Source organism: Meriones unguiculatus, chromosome 4, assembly GCF_030254825.1.
Source record: "Meriones unguiculatus strain TT.TT164.6M chromosome 4, Bangor_MerUng_6.1, whole genome shotgun sequence".
Classification (NCBI taxonomy): domain Eukaryota; kingdom Metazoa; phylum Chordata; class Mammalia; order Rodentia; family Muridae; genus Meriones; species Meriones unguiculatus.
In genome coordinates this window covers 63,104,151-63,120,783 of record NC_083352.1, presented here as the reverse complement: position 1 = coordinate 63,120,783, position 16,633 = coordinate 63,104,151, and the positions used below count along the sequence as shown (strand labels likewise).

The following is a 16,633-nucleotide window of genomic DNA, read 5'->3' as shown; positions in this document are numbered from 1 at the left end:
TTAATTAAAAACTATTTCGGTTTATGGGTATTTTGCTCACACGTATGTCTGTGCACCACATGTACAGTACTTGCTGAGGCCAGAAAGGGTGTTGGAGCCTTGGCTTTGGAGCTAACAGACAGCGGTAAGGAGCCACATGCATGCTGGGAACTAAACCTGTATCCTCTAGAACAGCATCTAGTGTTCTTAACCATCGGGCCATCACTCCAGACCTCCCTCACCTTTTTAAAAGCTCATTTCTCCCCTTGGCCTATTGCTTGGGAATGTCCACCTTCTCCTTGCTGGTCCCACTAGTTCCCAGTTTGACCCAACACTGCTTCTTCTGAGAACTGTGGTTGTGTCCTCTTTACTTTTACTGCCTACTCATTAAAGGCATGACCTGTCAGACTCACTGGGAGACCGACCCTGCTCAGCACCCTTCTTTACCCCGTGAAAGCTGCGTCCTGCCTGGGCACAGCGCCCCCCGTCCTGCTCACCCACTCACCCTGTCCCGGCTAGCACCTTCCACTGTTCTTGAGCCTCCGTCGGGTGGGCTTGTATCTATATTTGTCCCAGATGTGACACAGCAAGCCCCTGGCTGCCAGGCCTGCGGGTTGCTGCTCCCCAGACCTGGGCCTAAGCTGGTCAGGAGCACTGCAGCCCTAGAGGCAGGATTGATGTGGGAAGTTGAGGCCAGGGTCCTCCATGCTTGTCACCAATGCCAGTCTGTCAGGCCCATGGCAGGTGAGAAGGTGCGAGTGTGCCCGGGGTGTTTTTGTCTCCTGAGATGGAACAGGAGGGTCACTAGTTGCTGGGGCTGAAGCCTGGGGCTATCTGCTTGGGAGATGCTAAAGACAGAGCTGGGCCGCCCACAGGTCCCCAGCCAGCCTCGCCGCTGGCCACACTCACTGCCTCCTCCGCTTTCCTAGGCTCCGTGTGAGCAGATGAGGCTGGAACTCAAGAGAGCAAGGCCCTCGTGTGAGGACAGCCTGGCCTTGTGCCTGTCAGGCCCAGAACACCAGGGAGTGTCCGGGTGTTTAGAAGCAGGAGGCCTCAGCCCTGCGCAGTCTGCCGTGCCCAAAGCCTTGCTCTCCTCTGTATCTCCTGCACCTCCTGCTGCAGGGCTTCAACCAGCTGCTTCAGTCCCAGTGTGGACAAGCAGGGGAATAGCTTATGCGACGCTGTTGGCGGCTCGCCAGGGGGCCAACCCTGACCAGTAATATGTGCCATGTGTGGTTGTTTTAAGAGCCAGCCACTCCCCTTCACACAGACTTCATTTCTGGGCACCTTTTAGGTCAAGCCAGGCCTGGCACACACAGTCAGTGTCAAGCTCCCACCCCACTGCCAGGCCCTCGGAAGGAGAGGAGCTGGGAGACCGTGGCCCATGCCCCACCTGGACTGAGAACCAGTACACAGGATGGTGGCCCGGGAGTACCTTCCGGGCTCCGTCACCGGAGCGTGCATGCCAGGGCCAGGCCACTGCCACCTGGCCAGCCCGCCCTGCCCTCCCTTGCCCAGACTTCCCCTCCCACTAGCTCTGCTCAGGAGGTGATCCAGGCTGTGCAGAGGAACCTGCCAGTGGGGGTACTTGTGTGGCTTGCCTGCCCATCTGGCCTCTCTGGGTGTGGCAGTGCTTAAGCCAGGATTAAAAATGCCCTTGTGTTCATGACTAGCCCACCAGGCTTAAACAGCAGCTGGAAGTGTGACTCCTGTGGCCCACAGATATGTGTCTGTCTTTCTGGGGGGTGGGGGGCAGAGGGGACGGTCTGTCTATCTGCTATGTCCCTGTGTGTCTGTCTGTCTGTGTGTATAAGAGCTCATGATTATTAATTACTTTGCATCCATGTTTAAAACTGAAGCCAAGGGGCTAGACATGATGAAATATGCCTTTAATCCAGTGCTCACAAGTGAGGCAGGTAGATCTCTGTGAGTTCAAGGCCATCCTGGTCTTCATATTGAGTTCCAGGCCAGCAAGGGCTATACACTGAGACCCTGATGAGAGAGACAGAGACAGAGAGCACCAGCCTCAGCTAGTGAGATGGTTCAATGGGTAGAGACATGGGAAGCAAGCCCGAGGACCTGTGTTCAGTCCCCTGAACACTCATGCTGGAAGGGAAAAAGCAACTTGAGCGTGCCATGAGGCCTCCACACGTGTCCCCGTGTGCCTGCACCAGCCCACCTACCCCACAGGAAAATGAATACATTTAAAAAGAATAAATACTTTTTAAAAATGAAGCTTGGGCTTGGGCAGTGGCTCAGCAGTTGAAGGCCTGCACTGCTCTTCCAGGGGAGCCCTCACAGCCCCAGCTCATGGCTCTCTATAACTCCAGCCCCTCTTCAGGGTCCCCAGCCGCCTGCCTGCACACACACACACACACACACACACACATGTCCCTCACACAAACACGGTATTAAAGGATCTTGCTATGCAGCCCCGGCCATCCTGGAGCTCATGCTGTAGACCACGCTCACCTCAGACTCAAACTCTGACATCCGCCTGCCTCAGGCTTCTGAGTGCTGGGGTTAAAAGCATGCACAACCAGTTTTTTAAAAATCAAGCAACCTGTCATCCTGGCACTCAGGATGCTGAGGCAGGAGAGTCACCAAGTTTCAGGCCATCTTGGGCTGTAGAGGAAGGCTATCTCAGAAAGGGTCCCTGGGCCCTGCCTGGCCGTTTGCCCCACTTCCACTCTCGTGTGTGTGCCATGTGCGCCTGCTGCGCTGAGGCGCGAAGAGCGCCCTGGCCCTCCGGAAGAGCAGCCTGCGCTCCCAACCACCGAGCGTCTCCCAGCCCCACCGCACTCCCACCTTCATTTGCTGTTTTGTGGGAGGCGGGGTCTCATGTAGCCCAGGCTAGGCTAGGACTTGCAGTGATCAGGGCTGGTCTCAAACTCCTAAGCCTCCTGCCTCCGTCTCCCAGGTGCAGGTTGAGAGGTATGCAGCATTCTGTGTGGTGTTTGTGGCTAAACCAGAGCCCTGTGCATTGTCAGCAAGCAGTGCACCAGCTGAGCTCCAGGCATCTATCAGTCACACCCCAGCCACCTACATGCGCTTATTTTTACAGTTACTTTTAGATTCATCTTACATGTGCAAGTGCTTTGCCTGTATACATGTCTGTGCACCATGTGTGTCTGGTGCCCTTAGAGATCAGAAGCACCTGGAGGGTCCCCTAGGTGACAGACTTGGTTGTGAGCCTGTGTGGGTGCCGAGAATTAAACCCAGGTCCTGGAAGAGCAGCCAGTGGCCTTAACCTGTGAGCCCACATCCCGGTCTTACCTGGCTGTGTGTCCTCGCCAGCCCAGCACCTGCTCTGAGTCTGAGCAGGTGTCTGCCCTGACAGACACAGGACAGAGCCGTCTCTCGGAACCAAGGCAGCAGCCTTGTTCTGCACCTCTGCACACTCCCAGCACTTCCTCCCAGACTCCTCCTTGGATTCCATTGACAGCCCCTTCCATAGCAGGACCCCGCCCGGCTCGGCCGCCAGAGCAGTAGCTGGTGCGTCCGCAGCCCAAGGCCGGGGAGAACAGAGCCAAGCAGGACTGGAGGGGAGGGCAGGCTGTCCTGCAGAGACCCGCCCCAGGCACAAAGGTGAGGGCCTGGGGGTGCTGGTGTGTTCCCACTCACCCAACTTCAGGAGCACGGTGGGTCAGGGGCCCAGGGCAGGCAGGCCCCGGATCCGCTGGTGAGTCAGGCAGCCTCACCCAGCTCTGATGGTGACCTCTCAGGGCTTCACCTTGAACCCCTGAAGGCTGCGTTGATATCTGCTGGCCCCTGATGAGGAAGCAGTATCCTAGGAACCTGTTGCTGCTTGGCTTGGTGCCCAGCATGAGGCAACAGGCCCCCCACTCTGCCTGGCGCCCTTGATCTCACCTAGGTCCCTCTCCCTCATCACCCCAGCATTCAGGGATCAGAGCCCAGGTGGGGGTCAGGGAAGGGGCAATGAGACCCACAGAGGCCCTGGCAGGTGCGGGCTTGTCGCTCTAGGGCAGGGCTGGGTGGTGTGGGAAAGAGTCTGGTTTTAGTTCAGGCAGCCTTGAAAGTGGTGCAGGGAGGGGGTCTCCGTCATCCTGAGGATGCCAAAGAAGATTGTGGATGAAGGTCACTAGGTCAGTGAGTGATGCCTTGACAGGAAAGAACAAGTTTGGGTCTGGACTGGGGAGGGCCCTGATGTTGCAGAAACCCAGCCTCCTGTGGGAAGGCCTTACCTGAGTCAAGACAAAAAGGAAGATGGGCTATGGTAGCACAGACCTGAGATCTGTGTTGGGAGATAGGGACAGGGGGATTGTTCTGGTGCCGGAGCCAGCCTGGGCTTAGTGAGTTCCAAGCTAGCCTTATATTACACAGTAGTAATGGCCTGGTAGCTTGAGGCTAACGTGAAACAACACTGGCAGCTCAGTTGGCAGAGTCCTGCCATGTGCAGAGTCCCTGGGTTTGATCCCCAGGACAGCAGAAACTGGGTGTGGTGGCTCACATCTGTACCTTAGGACTCAGGGGGCTCAGGAGCTCACAGTCATCATCACTATGTGGCCAGCTTGAGACCAACCTGAGCTATACAAAACCCCAACTCAAAAGAATAAATAAATAAAAATGTGAGGCCAGCTGGGCACAGTCGCCCACCTGCAGACCCAGCACGTCGGGAAGCAGAGGCCAGCCTGGGCTAAAGAGTGAGTTCCCGGACAGCCAAGGCTACACAGAGACACCAAAACCCCGTCTTAGATAGATAGGTAGGTGGGTAGATAGATAGATACATAGATAGTAAATGGGGGCTGGATCTTTGTCTCAGTGATTAAGAGCAGTTGTTGCTCTTACGAAGGACCCAGGTTCAATTTCCAGCACCCACATGGTGGCTCACAACCATCCTTAACTCCAGCTCCAGGGACTTCAGCTCCTCTCTTGTCCTCCAGTCACTGTGTACACAGTGCACAGCCATACATTCAGGCAAAGCACTCACTTAAATGACATATGTATACTTTATTATGTATTACATATAGACACATATGTATGTCCCAATAGGGAGGCATCTCATTTTCTCAGGCCAGGGAGCATCATGATGGCTGGGTGGGAGCTTACAACCACCATCCCTGCCACCACAGGTCAGCAGGGCTCCTAGGCCCCTGTGGCTGGCCACTCCCCTCTACCAATTATGGGTAACACTTCTGGGATAACAGCCAAGATCCCAAGATAGGCTCTGATTGGTTACATGGGAGGGGCCCCGATAGGCTGGGGATATGGGACACTCCCCTCGGGCTGTAGTCAGCAGGAAAGGCAAGTAGGTTTCTGGGTTGGGGGACCCTCCTCAGAGCCCCATGCCAGGTTTGGCCACGGGCAGTGCCCTCTGGCTTCTCTCCGGTCAGCTGGGCTGTGCTCCTGTGGTGTGACCATGTCTCACAAGTTCCCTTTTTTCCCCCTCAGGTATGAATACGCCCAGCTCTTCTCCACAGCACCGGCCAGCAGTTGTCAGTTCCCTGTCCCTGAGCACAGAGGCCAGGCGGCAGCAGGCCCAGCAGGTGTCACCCACCATGTCCCCTCTGTCACCCATCACTCAGGTGCGAGGGTGAGGTGGGTGGGGAAGATGTATTTATTATTTTTGTGTGTATGTGTGTGCTTGAGTGAGTTTGTGAGCGCCGTGCCCACGCAGGTTCCTTTGGGGACCAGAGGGTGGCAGAGCCCTTGGACCTGGAGTTGGAGGTGACTGTAAGCCGCGGTGTGGGTGAGGGCTGAACCTCTGCAAGCGCAGCCAGTGCTCTTAACCCTCAGCCGTCTCTCCGGCCCTGTTTGTACTGTTGATCAACAAAATGTCAGATGAAACTTTCACAAATCCATGTTTTTACGTTATATAATTTAGGGCGTTTTGGGTTGTTTTTGAGACAAGGCTCATGTAGCATTGAGGAGGTTAGAATGGCCATAAATTCATCTGTTCCCATCTGTTCCCTTCTATTCCCATCTCCTGTGTCACCCCTCCTGGTCCTGGAGTGGCCTAAGGGCTCTCAGCAGGCAAAAGCTCCCTCAGCAGTGTAGGCTGGCTCCGTGCTTAGAGTGACGTTCCCACCCTGGCATCCTGTTAGAGGGTTTGGCTCGGTCGCTCTAGGGAGAACAGGCTCTGGGGATCCGGTCCACAGGGTTCCTCCCCTGCTCCTGGAGGTCAGCTCCTCCTCCTCATCCTTTTCCTCTGCAGGCCATGGCCATGGACACCCTGTCCCTGGAGCAACAGCTGCCCTACGCCTTCTTCACGCAGGCTGGCTCCCAGCAGCCTCCCCCGCAGCCCCAGCCACCGCCTCCACCTCCGCCTGTGTCCCAGCAGCAACCTCCACCCCCCCAGGTGTCTGTGGCTCTCCCCCAGGGTGGCCCACTGCTGCCCAGTGCCAGCCTGACGCGGGGGCCTCAGCTGCCGCCACTTTCCGTCACTGTACCGTCCACTCTTCCCCAGTCTCCTGCGGAGAGCCCGGGCCAGCCTCCTCTGGGGATTGACGCTGCCTCGGTAAGCCTGAGAGGGGCCCTGGGCACTGTTAATGTTGAGACAGTTAAATGTGTACAGCGGGAGAAACTGAGGCACTAACAGAGCCAGTGATTCCTGACTAAACCCACTCTCAGCTGCATTCTTGCTGCAGTCAAGGGGACCGGGTTGGACTGAGGCACAGGCAGGAGGGATGAAGAAAGGCGCCCCGGGTTGACACACTCTAACCCTGACCTCTGTGCCTTGCTGAGTATGGAGATGGCAGTTCCCATCTGTGATGTACCGCATGGGAGGACTCATTTGGGAACACTGAGCTTTTCCCGTCTTCCATCTGAGCCCAGGCTGCTGGCCTGCACATGGTGATCAGGTGAGCCAGCGGCTTGGAGGCCATGCTGCCACGTGGCTGAGCCGCAGAGGGGACGTGCCACGGGAACCCAGATGGAGGTACCCTGCACAGCTGAGGTGGTAGCACGGTGCTCCAGCCAGACGAGGACACTCAGCAGAGCCTGGGCCCCACTCCATGGACTGCTGTCCTCCAGGGACAGTGGGCCTGGGCAGCATCACAGCTCACGGGGGTTCTCTGTGGTCCTTTCCTCACCAGCTCTGAGACCAAGCTGCCCTCGCCGTGTAGCTGCTGGTCCCTCCTTCACCCCGTCTCCTTCTTAAGTGGAGCCCCCTCCCCTAAACCCATCTGACCTGACCCCACCCAGCCTGCTTGTGCAGAGCCAATAAAGTGGGGAGACTCCTGGGAGCCTGAGGCTCACTCAGCAGCAGGGCCGAGAGGCCCGGGACACCATTGGAGGCGCAGGGCAGCGTGCAGGCTGAGCTCAGGCCCAGCCCCTGCGCAGCCTCGGGACTCTGGGCCAGGTGATGGTGCCCGGAGCGGGCAAGAGCGTGCTCCCTCCCGGTGCACGGCGTGGTGTGACCCAGGCAGGCTGGTCCCTGCGGGGCCTGTTCTGTGTGCCCGCTGTGGTCTTTGTAGTGCCCCTGCCCAGTGTGTCACCGCAGACACAGCAGCCTCTGGAATGCTCGTGAGGGGGGAGGGGACAGGGGCCCTCCTCTGCTGCTGGGCTGCTGCCCCTGCCCAGTGTGCAGGGCAGGGGGAGCATGTGTGTGCAGGTGTGCTGAGGGTGTCGGGTGTTCCCCAGGGGAGTGTTTGTGTGGGAGGGGCGCGTGTAGGTGAGTACTACGAGTGTGCTTGTGGGTCCTTCATGAATGGGCTGTGTGTTCCTGAGTGGGGGTGTACGTTCATGGTGTGCTTTTAGGAGTGTGTGGGTCAGTCTGGATGTGCAGATGCTTCAGGGTGCAGTGCACCCAGAGGGTGCTGTGTCCAGCGCTGGCAGCTCTGAGCAGAGCGAGGGCCAGAGCCCCTGCTGTGGGCTGCAGCCCTTCGCGCGCTCACCCTCGGGAAGCCAGGCTTGCAGTCACGTTCTCCACCTCAGAGCTGCTGACCAGCTGTGTGGCGTCCATTGCTGAGGGTCCAGGCACCAGGCCCGGGGCTCTTGTGCCAGCGCAGGGGTCAGCGAAGCCTGAACTGTCTGTCGCCACAGGCATCGGCTCTGCAGTACCGCACAAGTGCAGGGTCGGCCAACCAGTCCCCCACCTCTCCAGTCTCCAATCAAGGTTTCTCCCCCGGAAGCTCCCCACAGGTGAGGACCCTCCCCTGGCGCTGGGCCACTTCGCTTGTCCCATGTGCCCAGGTCTCTCCCATGCGGTCACCCACTCCATGCCATCTGTCCTCTCCATCAGCCCACAGGGCAATGCGCCCACCAGGCAGGCCACCTGAGGCAAGGGGCAGGTCATAGGACAGGGCACAGAAGTTAGTCACATCAGTGATGCCCATAGCCCAAAGTTACTCGTGACATGGCTCAGAGGTTCTCAGGGTGCCAGAGCAGCCCCAGGGTGAAGCTTGGAGGCCCCCGGAGCCTGAAGCTCCAAGGCCTGTGAGGTCAAGATAGGGTCTGTCCAGGGCAGAGCTGAGGTGACCAGCCAGCCTATGGTGGCTGTTCTGCCTCTACCCCTGGTCCCTAGGTCCAGCTGTTGGTAACTCAGCAAACAGGGTGTAGCCTCACCTGGCTAACTGGGTTTTGTTTTATTGGGTTGTGTTTTATGGGGCCCGGGCTATCCTCCGATTCACTGTAGTCCAGGTGGCCTCAAACTCTGAATCCTCCCGCCTCAGCCTCCTCCCCAGTGCTAGGATGACAGCCATATGTTGGCACAGCAGCCCAGCCCTCATGCAGCTGACCACCAGATCCTAGATGGCCTCCACTGGCCCATCCCTGATCCCTGTCTTGGCCCAGCTCAGCCTAAGAAAGCATCCCTCCCTCCTCCGTGCAGCCCGCTCCCTGCCCTGCTCATTCCATGCGTAGCCCCATCTCATCAGACCCACGTTTCCTGCACGACTTCCTTGGCCACCCCACCCGAAAATGCCACCCGGCAAAGAGACTTGGATTAGTCTTAGGTTATGTGCATTAGTGTGAAGGTCTCAGGTCCCTTGGAACTGGGGTTACAGACAGTTGTGAGCTGCCATGTGGGTGCTGGGAATTGAACCCGGTCCTTTGGGAGAGCAGCCAGTGCTCTTAACCACTGAGCCATCTGTCCAGCCGCTTGGATTAGTCTGTCCTCAGCCTCAGTTCAGGGCCAGTAGATTCCTTCCAGGCTAGAGCAGGCAGGAGCACTAGACTGCTTTGTGTCTGGGCAACAAACACTAGGCTTTGAGGTCCCCCTAGGTGGCCATTTACCTGCTTCGTCACCTGGCGTCCACCTGGGGTCAGCACATCTCAGTCCACTCACACTGTGCTCTGGGGCTCCAGGTGGACAGGGCAGAGTAGGAGCCCACAGTCCATGACACACTTCTCTGAAAAATTATGGCATAGGTTGTCCTGTTCTGGGCAGGCACCTCATTCTGTCTCACTCAGCCTCTCTCTGTATGTATCTCTGATGTGGAAAAAAGGTGTTTCATGCCAGTGAGGACAGGACTCTTGGGGCATTTGACCCCAGTGGGAGACCGCAGAAGCACAAGCTCCTCCCAGAACCCAGAGGCGTCTGGCTGGGCAACAGCACATCTGGCTTCATTGGGTTTCCCTAAACATGTCTTTTGGGCCGTGGCCATGTGCCTCTCATGCCTTCTACATCCCCTCTCCACATGCTGTCTTGTCTGTCCCGCCAGGCCTGTACCACAGCTGGAGACAGAACCAGCCACCATCTCAAAAGCACCCCCAGCACCCCAAAAATAGCCCTGTACCCACCCTTTGGTGAACTTTGATGAACTTTTCAGCTGCTGGTGAGGCTGTGGGGTCTGTCTCCTCTCAGGAACCGGACCCTAAGCTAGCCTAGGTGAAGCCCACGGGGAGCTGGTGGCCATGGACACTGTCCTGGAATCCCGCTAGCATTTGCACTGTATGCCACACTGGGGAGCACCTGAAATCTGGCCTGTGACAGCACAAGTCTGGCTGGGACCGTTAGGTGCCTTGGGTGTGACTTAACCACATTGTGGTCACCTGTTCCCCTTTGCCCCTGTCCCTAGTGTAGCCTGCAGGAGCTCCCTTCCAGCTTTCCCATGGCCCCTAAAGAACCCAGCCAGCCTCGGGTAAAAAGCAAGTATAATAGGATTGAACCTCCACAGAGCCCGGGCTCTCCCCAGCAGCAGCCCCAGGCAATGGCTGCTACACCCCAGACACGATGGGCACACTGCCTGGCACTCCAGTCCTCAGCTTCAGGGCACAGCCCCTGCTCCCCTAGAAAGGAAGTGATGTTTCCTGTGCCCAGGCTGTGGGAGCACGGTAGATGGGGCAGTGCTTTGGGAAGTATCAGAGGCCCTGGGGGTGGGGGTGGGAGGAAGCAATCACCCCAGGATCAGGGCACTCCGCCTAAGAACTCCAAGATAGTTGCCAGTGATGCCCACCCTCTGGTCTTTATGCCCCAAGAGTCTTTATCCCATCTAGCGGGCTGTGGGAGGCAAAGGCTTCACAATCCCCAGCCTGACCGTCCTCTCCTGGGCCTCAGGCTGCAACCACAGCAGGCTTCTCTTCTGTCCGCAGCACACGTCCACCCTGGGCAGCGTGTTTGGGGACGCGTACTATGAGCAGCAGATGACAGCCAGGCAGGCCAATGCTCTGTCCCGCCAGGTGAGGGGTGCCCAGGCTCCACGGCGACTTCTGTCTGTACCACCCCAGGCCTCACAGCTCTGCCCAGTCCTGCTATTGTGCTGTGAAAGCTAAGGCCGCGGCAGGGGTGATGACTGCACCCACTTGAGCCCTGTGCAGCCTGCAGAGTGGAGTTTAAGGTCACAGGGGAGGAAGGGCAGGCCTCTAGCTCCATGCAGCAGCGCAGCGGGCCTGCAGGGTGGAGAAGCCGGGAAGGAGTGGGGGTGGCCTAGAGACTCCTTGCCATCCATCATCCATCCATCTTCTTGGCAGCATGGCCACAGGTGCAGGAGCAGCCTCGGACGGGGGCGGCCTTCGCCATCCTTGTCCTCACTGCCTCCCTTGGTTCCTTCTGTAGCTGGAGCAGTTCAACATGATGGAGAACGCTATCAGCTCTAGCAGCCTGTACAGCTCCGGCTCCACACTCAACTACTCCCAGGCTGCCATGATGGGCCTGAGCGGGAGCCATGGAGGCCTACAGGACCCGCAGCAACTCGGCTACGCAGGCCACGGCGGAATCCCCAACATCATCCTCACAGGTGAGGCCAACTGCCAGCAGGCCTGGGGACCTGGGGGACATGAAGAGTGCCTTCACAGATCCCCTGCCATACAGGGTGATAGGCTGAGGCTGGCCCCCACAGGAGGCCCTGCATCCCACTGCAAACGTGACACAGGGTCCACTCATCGGGGTCTCCGCATACTGACCCTGTTCCCACCCCAAACCATCCCCTCACACTGTCTAGTGACACGCTGGACTGTCTCCCTGCTGGACTGTCGCCCACAGCCACCTCCTCACAGCCCACTCAGCCACCTGCAGCTGTGTCCTTCCAGTGCGCTCTGCCCCCGCCTCACACCGCACCCTGCACGCCCACTCTCCAGTGCTCCTCACTCACTCCCTGAGGGTTTCAGTCCTCATCATCAGCCGGGGAGACTGACCACACACTGGGGCGGTGTCCAGAGCCCTCTGTTTAGGACCAGGCTGGACATGCTTCCACCCAGCCGTCCCTCTGTCATTTGCTGGCAGAACCCAGCTCCCACCTGCCCTGGAAACAGGCCTTTTCATCCTGCAGAGCCGTGTGGCGGAGCCTCACTCCAGAGCCCAGCTTCTCCAGTGTCTGTCCCACCCCAAGCCCCCCATGACCATCTCCTTTTTTCTTATAAGGCCTGAAAGAAGAGTGCTTTCTGTATAGTGTAGATCTGCTGGGAGCAGTGTCACCCTCCTGTGGGCCCTGTGGCACACCCAGGCAGAGGGCGTGTGCTCAGGACCCCTGGGGCTTGTAGGGTGATCTGTAAGACTAGCCCAGGTGAATGGTTGTGACTCATTCTGAGCCTGGAACCTGTCAGCACCTCCCTGCCAATAAAAGGAGCTGGGTCCCCATAGGGAACACCTATGCAGCCATGACGCACCCTTGCACCTCAGACCCTGAGTCAGGAGGGCATGTCCTGCAGGTTATACTGCCATCTGCCACCAAGCGTGTGGCTTTGCAAGTGTCTGGCCTATCCAAATGGCTGGGCCAGCTCAGGCTCTTCAGGCTGCTGAGCAGTGTCCCTGCCTCTGCCCACTGTGCTCAGACCACCCTAGATATTCTGATCCCCCTGCAGAACAATCCTCGGGGTGAACTGTCCCCCATTCTACCCCTGCTTTTCACACTGGTGGGAGGCGTGATGGGAGGTGTCTGGTTCCCCAGAGCCACGGCTGAGCTTACCATTTGTCCCCACTCAACAGTGACAGGAGAGTCCCCCCCAAGCCTATCTAAGGACCTGAGCAGCACGCTGGCCGGGGTCAGTGACGTCAGCTTTGATGCGGACCACCAGTTTCCGCTGGACGAACTGAAGATCGACCCTCTGACCCTGGATGGACTTCATATGTTGAATGACCCCGACATGGTCTTAGCTGACCCTGCCACCGAGGACACCTTCCGAATGGACCGCCTGTGAGTGGCTGTGCCCGCCACCTGCCGCTGGTCAGTCTCCAACGGCACTGCCCCAAATCTGGGGACGGCAGTGCTCCGTCCTCCTTTGCCAACGGCCAAGCTTGTGGTTCTGAGCTTGCAATGCTGCCCAGCGCCCCCTGCCAGCCGCCACCCTGGTTGTTCACCTCCCATGATGCCTGGTGTGAGGCCGTTGTGTACCAGGCTGGCTATCTGTCCGTCCGTCCGTCCGTCCACCTGGGGCCAGGCTGATCGCAGAGGCTGTGAGTGCCTGGCCTCATGGCCCGTCCTCACGCTCGCTCCCTCGCCCCTCCCTGGGGCTGTGAGAGCCCTCATCAGTGGTCCACTTCCAAGATACCCAAAGTATCACTCATCCCCAGATGTGCTGCCCGAGGTGGGCTGGGCGTGGCCGTGGGAGCCCAGAGACCAAGGCGGGCCATCCATCTGACTGTTCTCAGCTGCCACTGCCTTCCTTCATCCCGCCCCTTCCACAGCCATCCCCAACCCTGGTCAGGCCACGCATGCCCACCGAGCCCAGGGCAAAGCCAGAAGAATGAGGGTAGACGGGAGCAGAATAAACACTATCTGGATGGCTGCATTTCCTATTCCTGAGCGCCTGAGAGCGCGGCAGCCGCCCTATGGCCGAATGTGCGTGGACGGGGCCCACGGAAGCCACCAGTGCCCCTCCTCCACCCTTTCTCGACCACCCTTTGCCCGCTGCCAGGCAGTGCTCAGCATGATGACACAGGGTGAGTGGAGAGTCACAGGCCACCTGCCCGTTTTTGTCCTCCCACCTCAGCCCCATGATCGGTCCCTCCTACTGTTTAGGGTGTGGGACTCGGGAGGCAGCGGCCCTGGAGGGTTTGCTTTGCCCTCAGTTTGTATTGGCATGGTGGCTGACCTTCCAGACCCTCTCCTGGCAGCATGTGCTAACCCCCTGTCCCTCCTTGACCTTTTATTTTTATTTTTAAGCTAACTGAAACAGCAGCCTGGAGCACTTGCACTGGGGCACCTAGGCTGCTCACATGGGCCTGGCCTCACCTGCATATAGTCTCAACTCCAAAGAGCTCCGTGGGCAGGGAGGGGCTGGATGTGTCTGTAAGAGCCACAGAACAGGTGTCCAGAAACAGGCTTCAGCTCTCTGGAGAACCCACTCCCTCCGAGGATCCCCAGGGTGCCTGCCAGGCTTCAGCAGGTGGATGGAGGCTGCTGGTGTCTGTGCCAAGACAGCCTGTGATGTGTGGGGCCGTGGGCCCAGCTTGTCTTTCCTGGCTCACTTGTGGCCTGGAAGCTCTATTCCCCCATCACCCCTAGTGATAGCTTGATGTGCCCTGCACCTCTGCCCACCAGGCCGTCACCTGCTTGATTGTTTCTCTGTGGTGTTGCCCAATGCCCAGGCCAGGGGCTGGGGAGCTGTGTGTTTCCCTAAGCCACTAGGTACCTGCCGCATGAGAAAGCTGCCCCCCCCCATCGCCTGCCCCTGGACTTGGGGCTGCAGCGTTGCTCTGTCTAGTTCCCTATCCAGGTCTCAGGCCTTTCTAGCACCGTGGCGCAGGCTTGAAAGGAATAGTGGGGACATCATTATAATATTATTATTAAATATGCATGGTGGTGCACCTCTGTGACGCCAGCACTGGAGACCTGGAGGTAGGAGGATTAGGAGATCAAGGCCAACTTGGGCTACGGGAGACCATCTCAAAAAATCAAAGCAAGAAGTCCACATGCTTGGGGTCTGGTTTTCTCCAAGTTGTAGAATCCTGAGCAAACAGTCTTAACAAGGCAGAGAGCCCTGCCTCCTAGTAACCAGTCACTGGCCTTCCAAGTTCTCAGTGAGCCAGGGAGGAGGGCCATAGTCCCATGACCCTCCAAAGCTGGTAGCCTGTCTTTCAATGCCCTACAGCCAAGAGTGCATGTAGCTGTGTTAACATGACTCAGTTCATTGCCAAGTTCTGTGATGCGGTGCTGGGCCCTGCCTCAGCATCCCAGGCAGGAGCGAGCACCTCGCTGGTAGCCCTGTAGCCCATCCAGGGGCCAGGGGTCTGCATGTCCTGGAAGGGCTTACCCTCCCCTGGGCCTGGAGGCCGTGCTATGGGGACTCCGGGAGCTGCCTTTGTTTTCTAGATGTCACTCACCTCTCCTTGTATTGCCAAGACATCCCAAGATGACAGCTCAAAGCAGTGGGGTCCCTCAGCTGGTGACCCATGGAGCAGCCAGCCTGGAGTGCCTGCAGCATGTACATAGACCCTCTGCCCACATCATGCTCTCAGGACAGGCTTAGACGCCCGGCCCCCGAGATGTCAAATGTGTGAGCCAGGCCTGGCCTTTCTCCCTCCACCTCACCAGTGACTCACGAGCTTCAGCCAAACCCCTCAGCCACTTGGCTGTCCAACCCATTTCCCCAGCTCGGAAAAAAAAGACGGCAGCCTCTTGATAACACTATGCCCAGCTGCCTCAGTTTACCTTATCCTTTAAAGCCTCTGTGTCGGTGGTTATCCACCCAAAGGACCCCAGACTGACGATGCAGCTGGACCCAGCCCCTTTCTGTGTCCTAAGAAACGGCTTTTCTCCACCCACCCACAGGCCCTGTCGTGTCCCTTTTCTGCGACACTGCCCAGTGGCTGTTTTGTGCTGAAGTTCCTTGGGTAGTCTGTAACTGGCAGGGCTTTGGAAGACTCTTAGACAGGGGTTCCCCCTAGCGGAACCCACACGCTACTGCACAGCACATATGTAAAGGTGTCTGGCAGCTGCCGCGCTGGGCCTGGTGTCAGAGTCGCAGGCCTGGCACTCAGGACAAGAACAGGTAAAAGGTGTGGGGCGGTGACTCCATGCCAGTGCTGGCCAGTGTTTGCCAGTGTTCTTGTCACGGGGGGCCTAGAGTTGGTTCACTGCACTCTGAGTTTTCTGGGTTTCCCAAAGAAGAGTCTATGCCCGGTACAGCCACATGCTAAGGGCTACAGGAGCTGTGTGCACGGGCTGAGGTCAGGTCAGTGGTACAGTCGTGCCCTCGGCATGGCTGTTGTCCCTCAGGAGGTATCCAGGTCAGGGCACCATGGTACAGAGTGTGCCCTGTGTGGTCACAGACCCCAAGATCTGCATCTAGCGTGGTGGTACCTGGTCCTTTTAAAAACCCTTTCTTCTTGGTTCCTGGGGTCCCCACGTCCTTCAGGGACCTGCTGGGTGTCTTGGAGACCACATCATTTCTGTCTCAGGCATGGCCCTCAGTGTGGCACAAATGCCCACCACCCATTGGTCATAGCCACCTCTACCCATTGGGGTGGAAGATGGAGGGACCTGTACCCTCTTGAGCCTGGGTGCTGGGGTACTCCTAAGGCCATGGAGTGCCCTGAACCTCAGTTTCCCTCTTTCCCAGCCCTGCTGGGCTCAGGTGCCCAATCTCCTGGGCAGGGTGGGGACAGTGGCAGGGCCCTCTGACTGTGCCAGCTCCACCTTCTGCTCTCGGCCTTTCCCTGGGGCCCGGGATCCATCACCAGGGGTAGAATCTTGCCCCATCTTTTGGGGCTCTAGATTTTCAGGGTGACTGCGGCCCAGCCTAATCCAATCCAGCTGGCCAGACAGTTCTGATCACAGGGGTACGTGAAGTCAGGGCTGTGGCCTTAAATCCAGAGACCACCTTTGGTCCTCAGGCCCCAGGCCCCATCTCACTCCTTAGTAGGAAAAAGAAGGACATGGGCTGGGCAGCCCCTCTGATATATGCAAATGGCTGGTCCTACATTCCCCTCCCCGTGCCCAGGCTGGCTCTGCCCCCGGCATGCGCACTCCGCTGCTGCGGATGTCTGTGGACCCTGCGCATGGGCACCACAGCTGGGGGTCAGGTTGCTCAGGGCACGCACGGCCGCCCGCCCCACCTTCTGGCGCAGACGCTTCTTTGTATTTTTGCGCCCTTTGTAATGAAATGTAATAAAAACCCAATGTTTTCGTCCGGCCTCTTCCTCTTTTTCCTCCCCACCCCCAGCCTCATACTCCTAAGGCTGTGCCCCTTGCACAGTGACTGTGGGGTTCCTCAAACTTGGGGCGCCCATCTGAGCATACCTTGGGATATTCTAGGGGTGTCAGCTTCTGCAGTGAGTTGAATGCCCTTGACCCTCTCAATGATCAGAGCACAG

At 58.2% G+C, this 16,633-nt stretch overlaps 1 protein-coding gene across 5 annotated transcripts in view; it reads left to right on the top strand.

The window, feature by feature from the left end:
* Crtc1 (CREB regulated transcription coactivator 1) overlaps positions 1 to 16,446 on the top strand; it is a 52,370-nt gene extending 35,924 nt beyond the window's left edge. For 2 of the 5 annotated variants that reach the window (XM_021638063.2, XM_060381925.1), the window contains 6 exons: positions 5,392 to 5,525; positions 6,155 to 6,457; positions 7,984 to 8,082; positions 10,474 to 10,560; positions 10,937 to 11,117; positions 12,305 to 16,446. In XM_021638063.2, coding sequence (XP_021493738.1) covers positions 5,392 to 5,525; positions 6,155 to 6,457; positions 7,984 to 8,082; positions 10,474 to 10,560; positions 10,937 to 11,117; positions 12,305 to 12,516 — 1,016 coding nt within the window. In that variant the 3' untranslated portion in view covers positions 12,517 to 16,446. The remainder of the gene's footprint in view (positions 1 to 5,391; positions 5,526 to 6,154; positions 6,458 to 7,983; positions 8,083 to 10,473; positions 10,561 to 10,936; positions 11,118 to 12,304) is intronic. The other 3 variants (XM_021638064.2, XM_060381924.1, XM_060381923.1) reach the window with 3 other exon arrangements.
* The last annotated feature ends 187 nt before the right edge of the window (positions 16,447 to 16,633 follow it).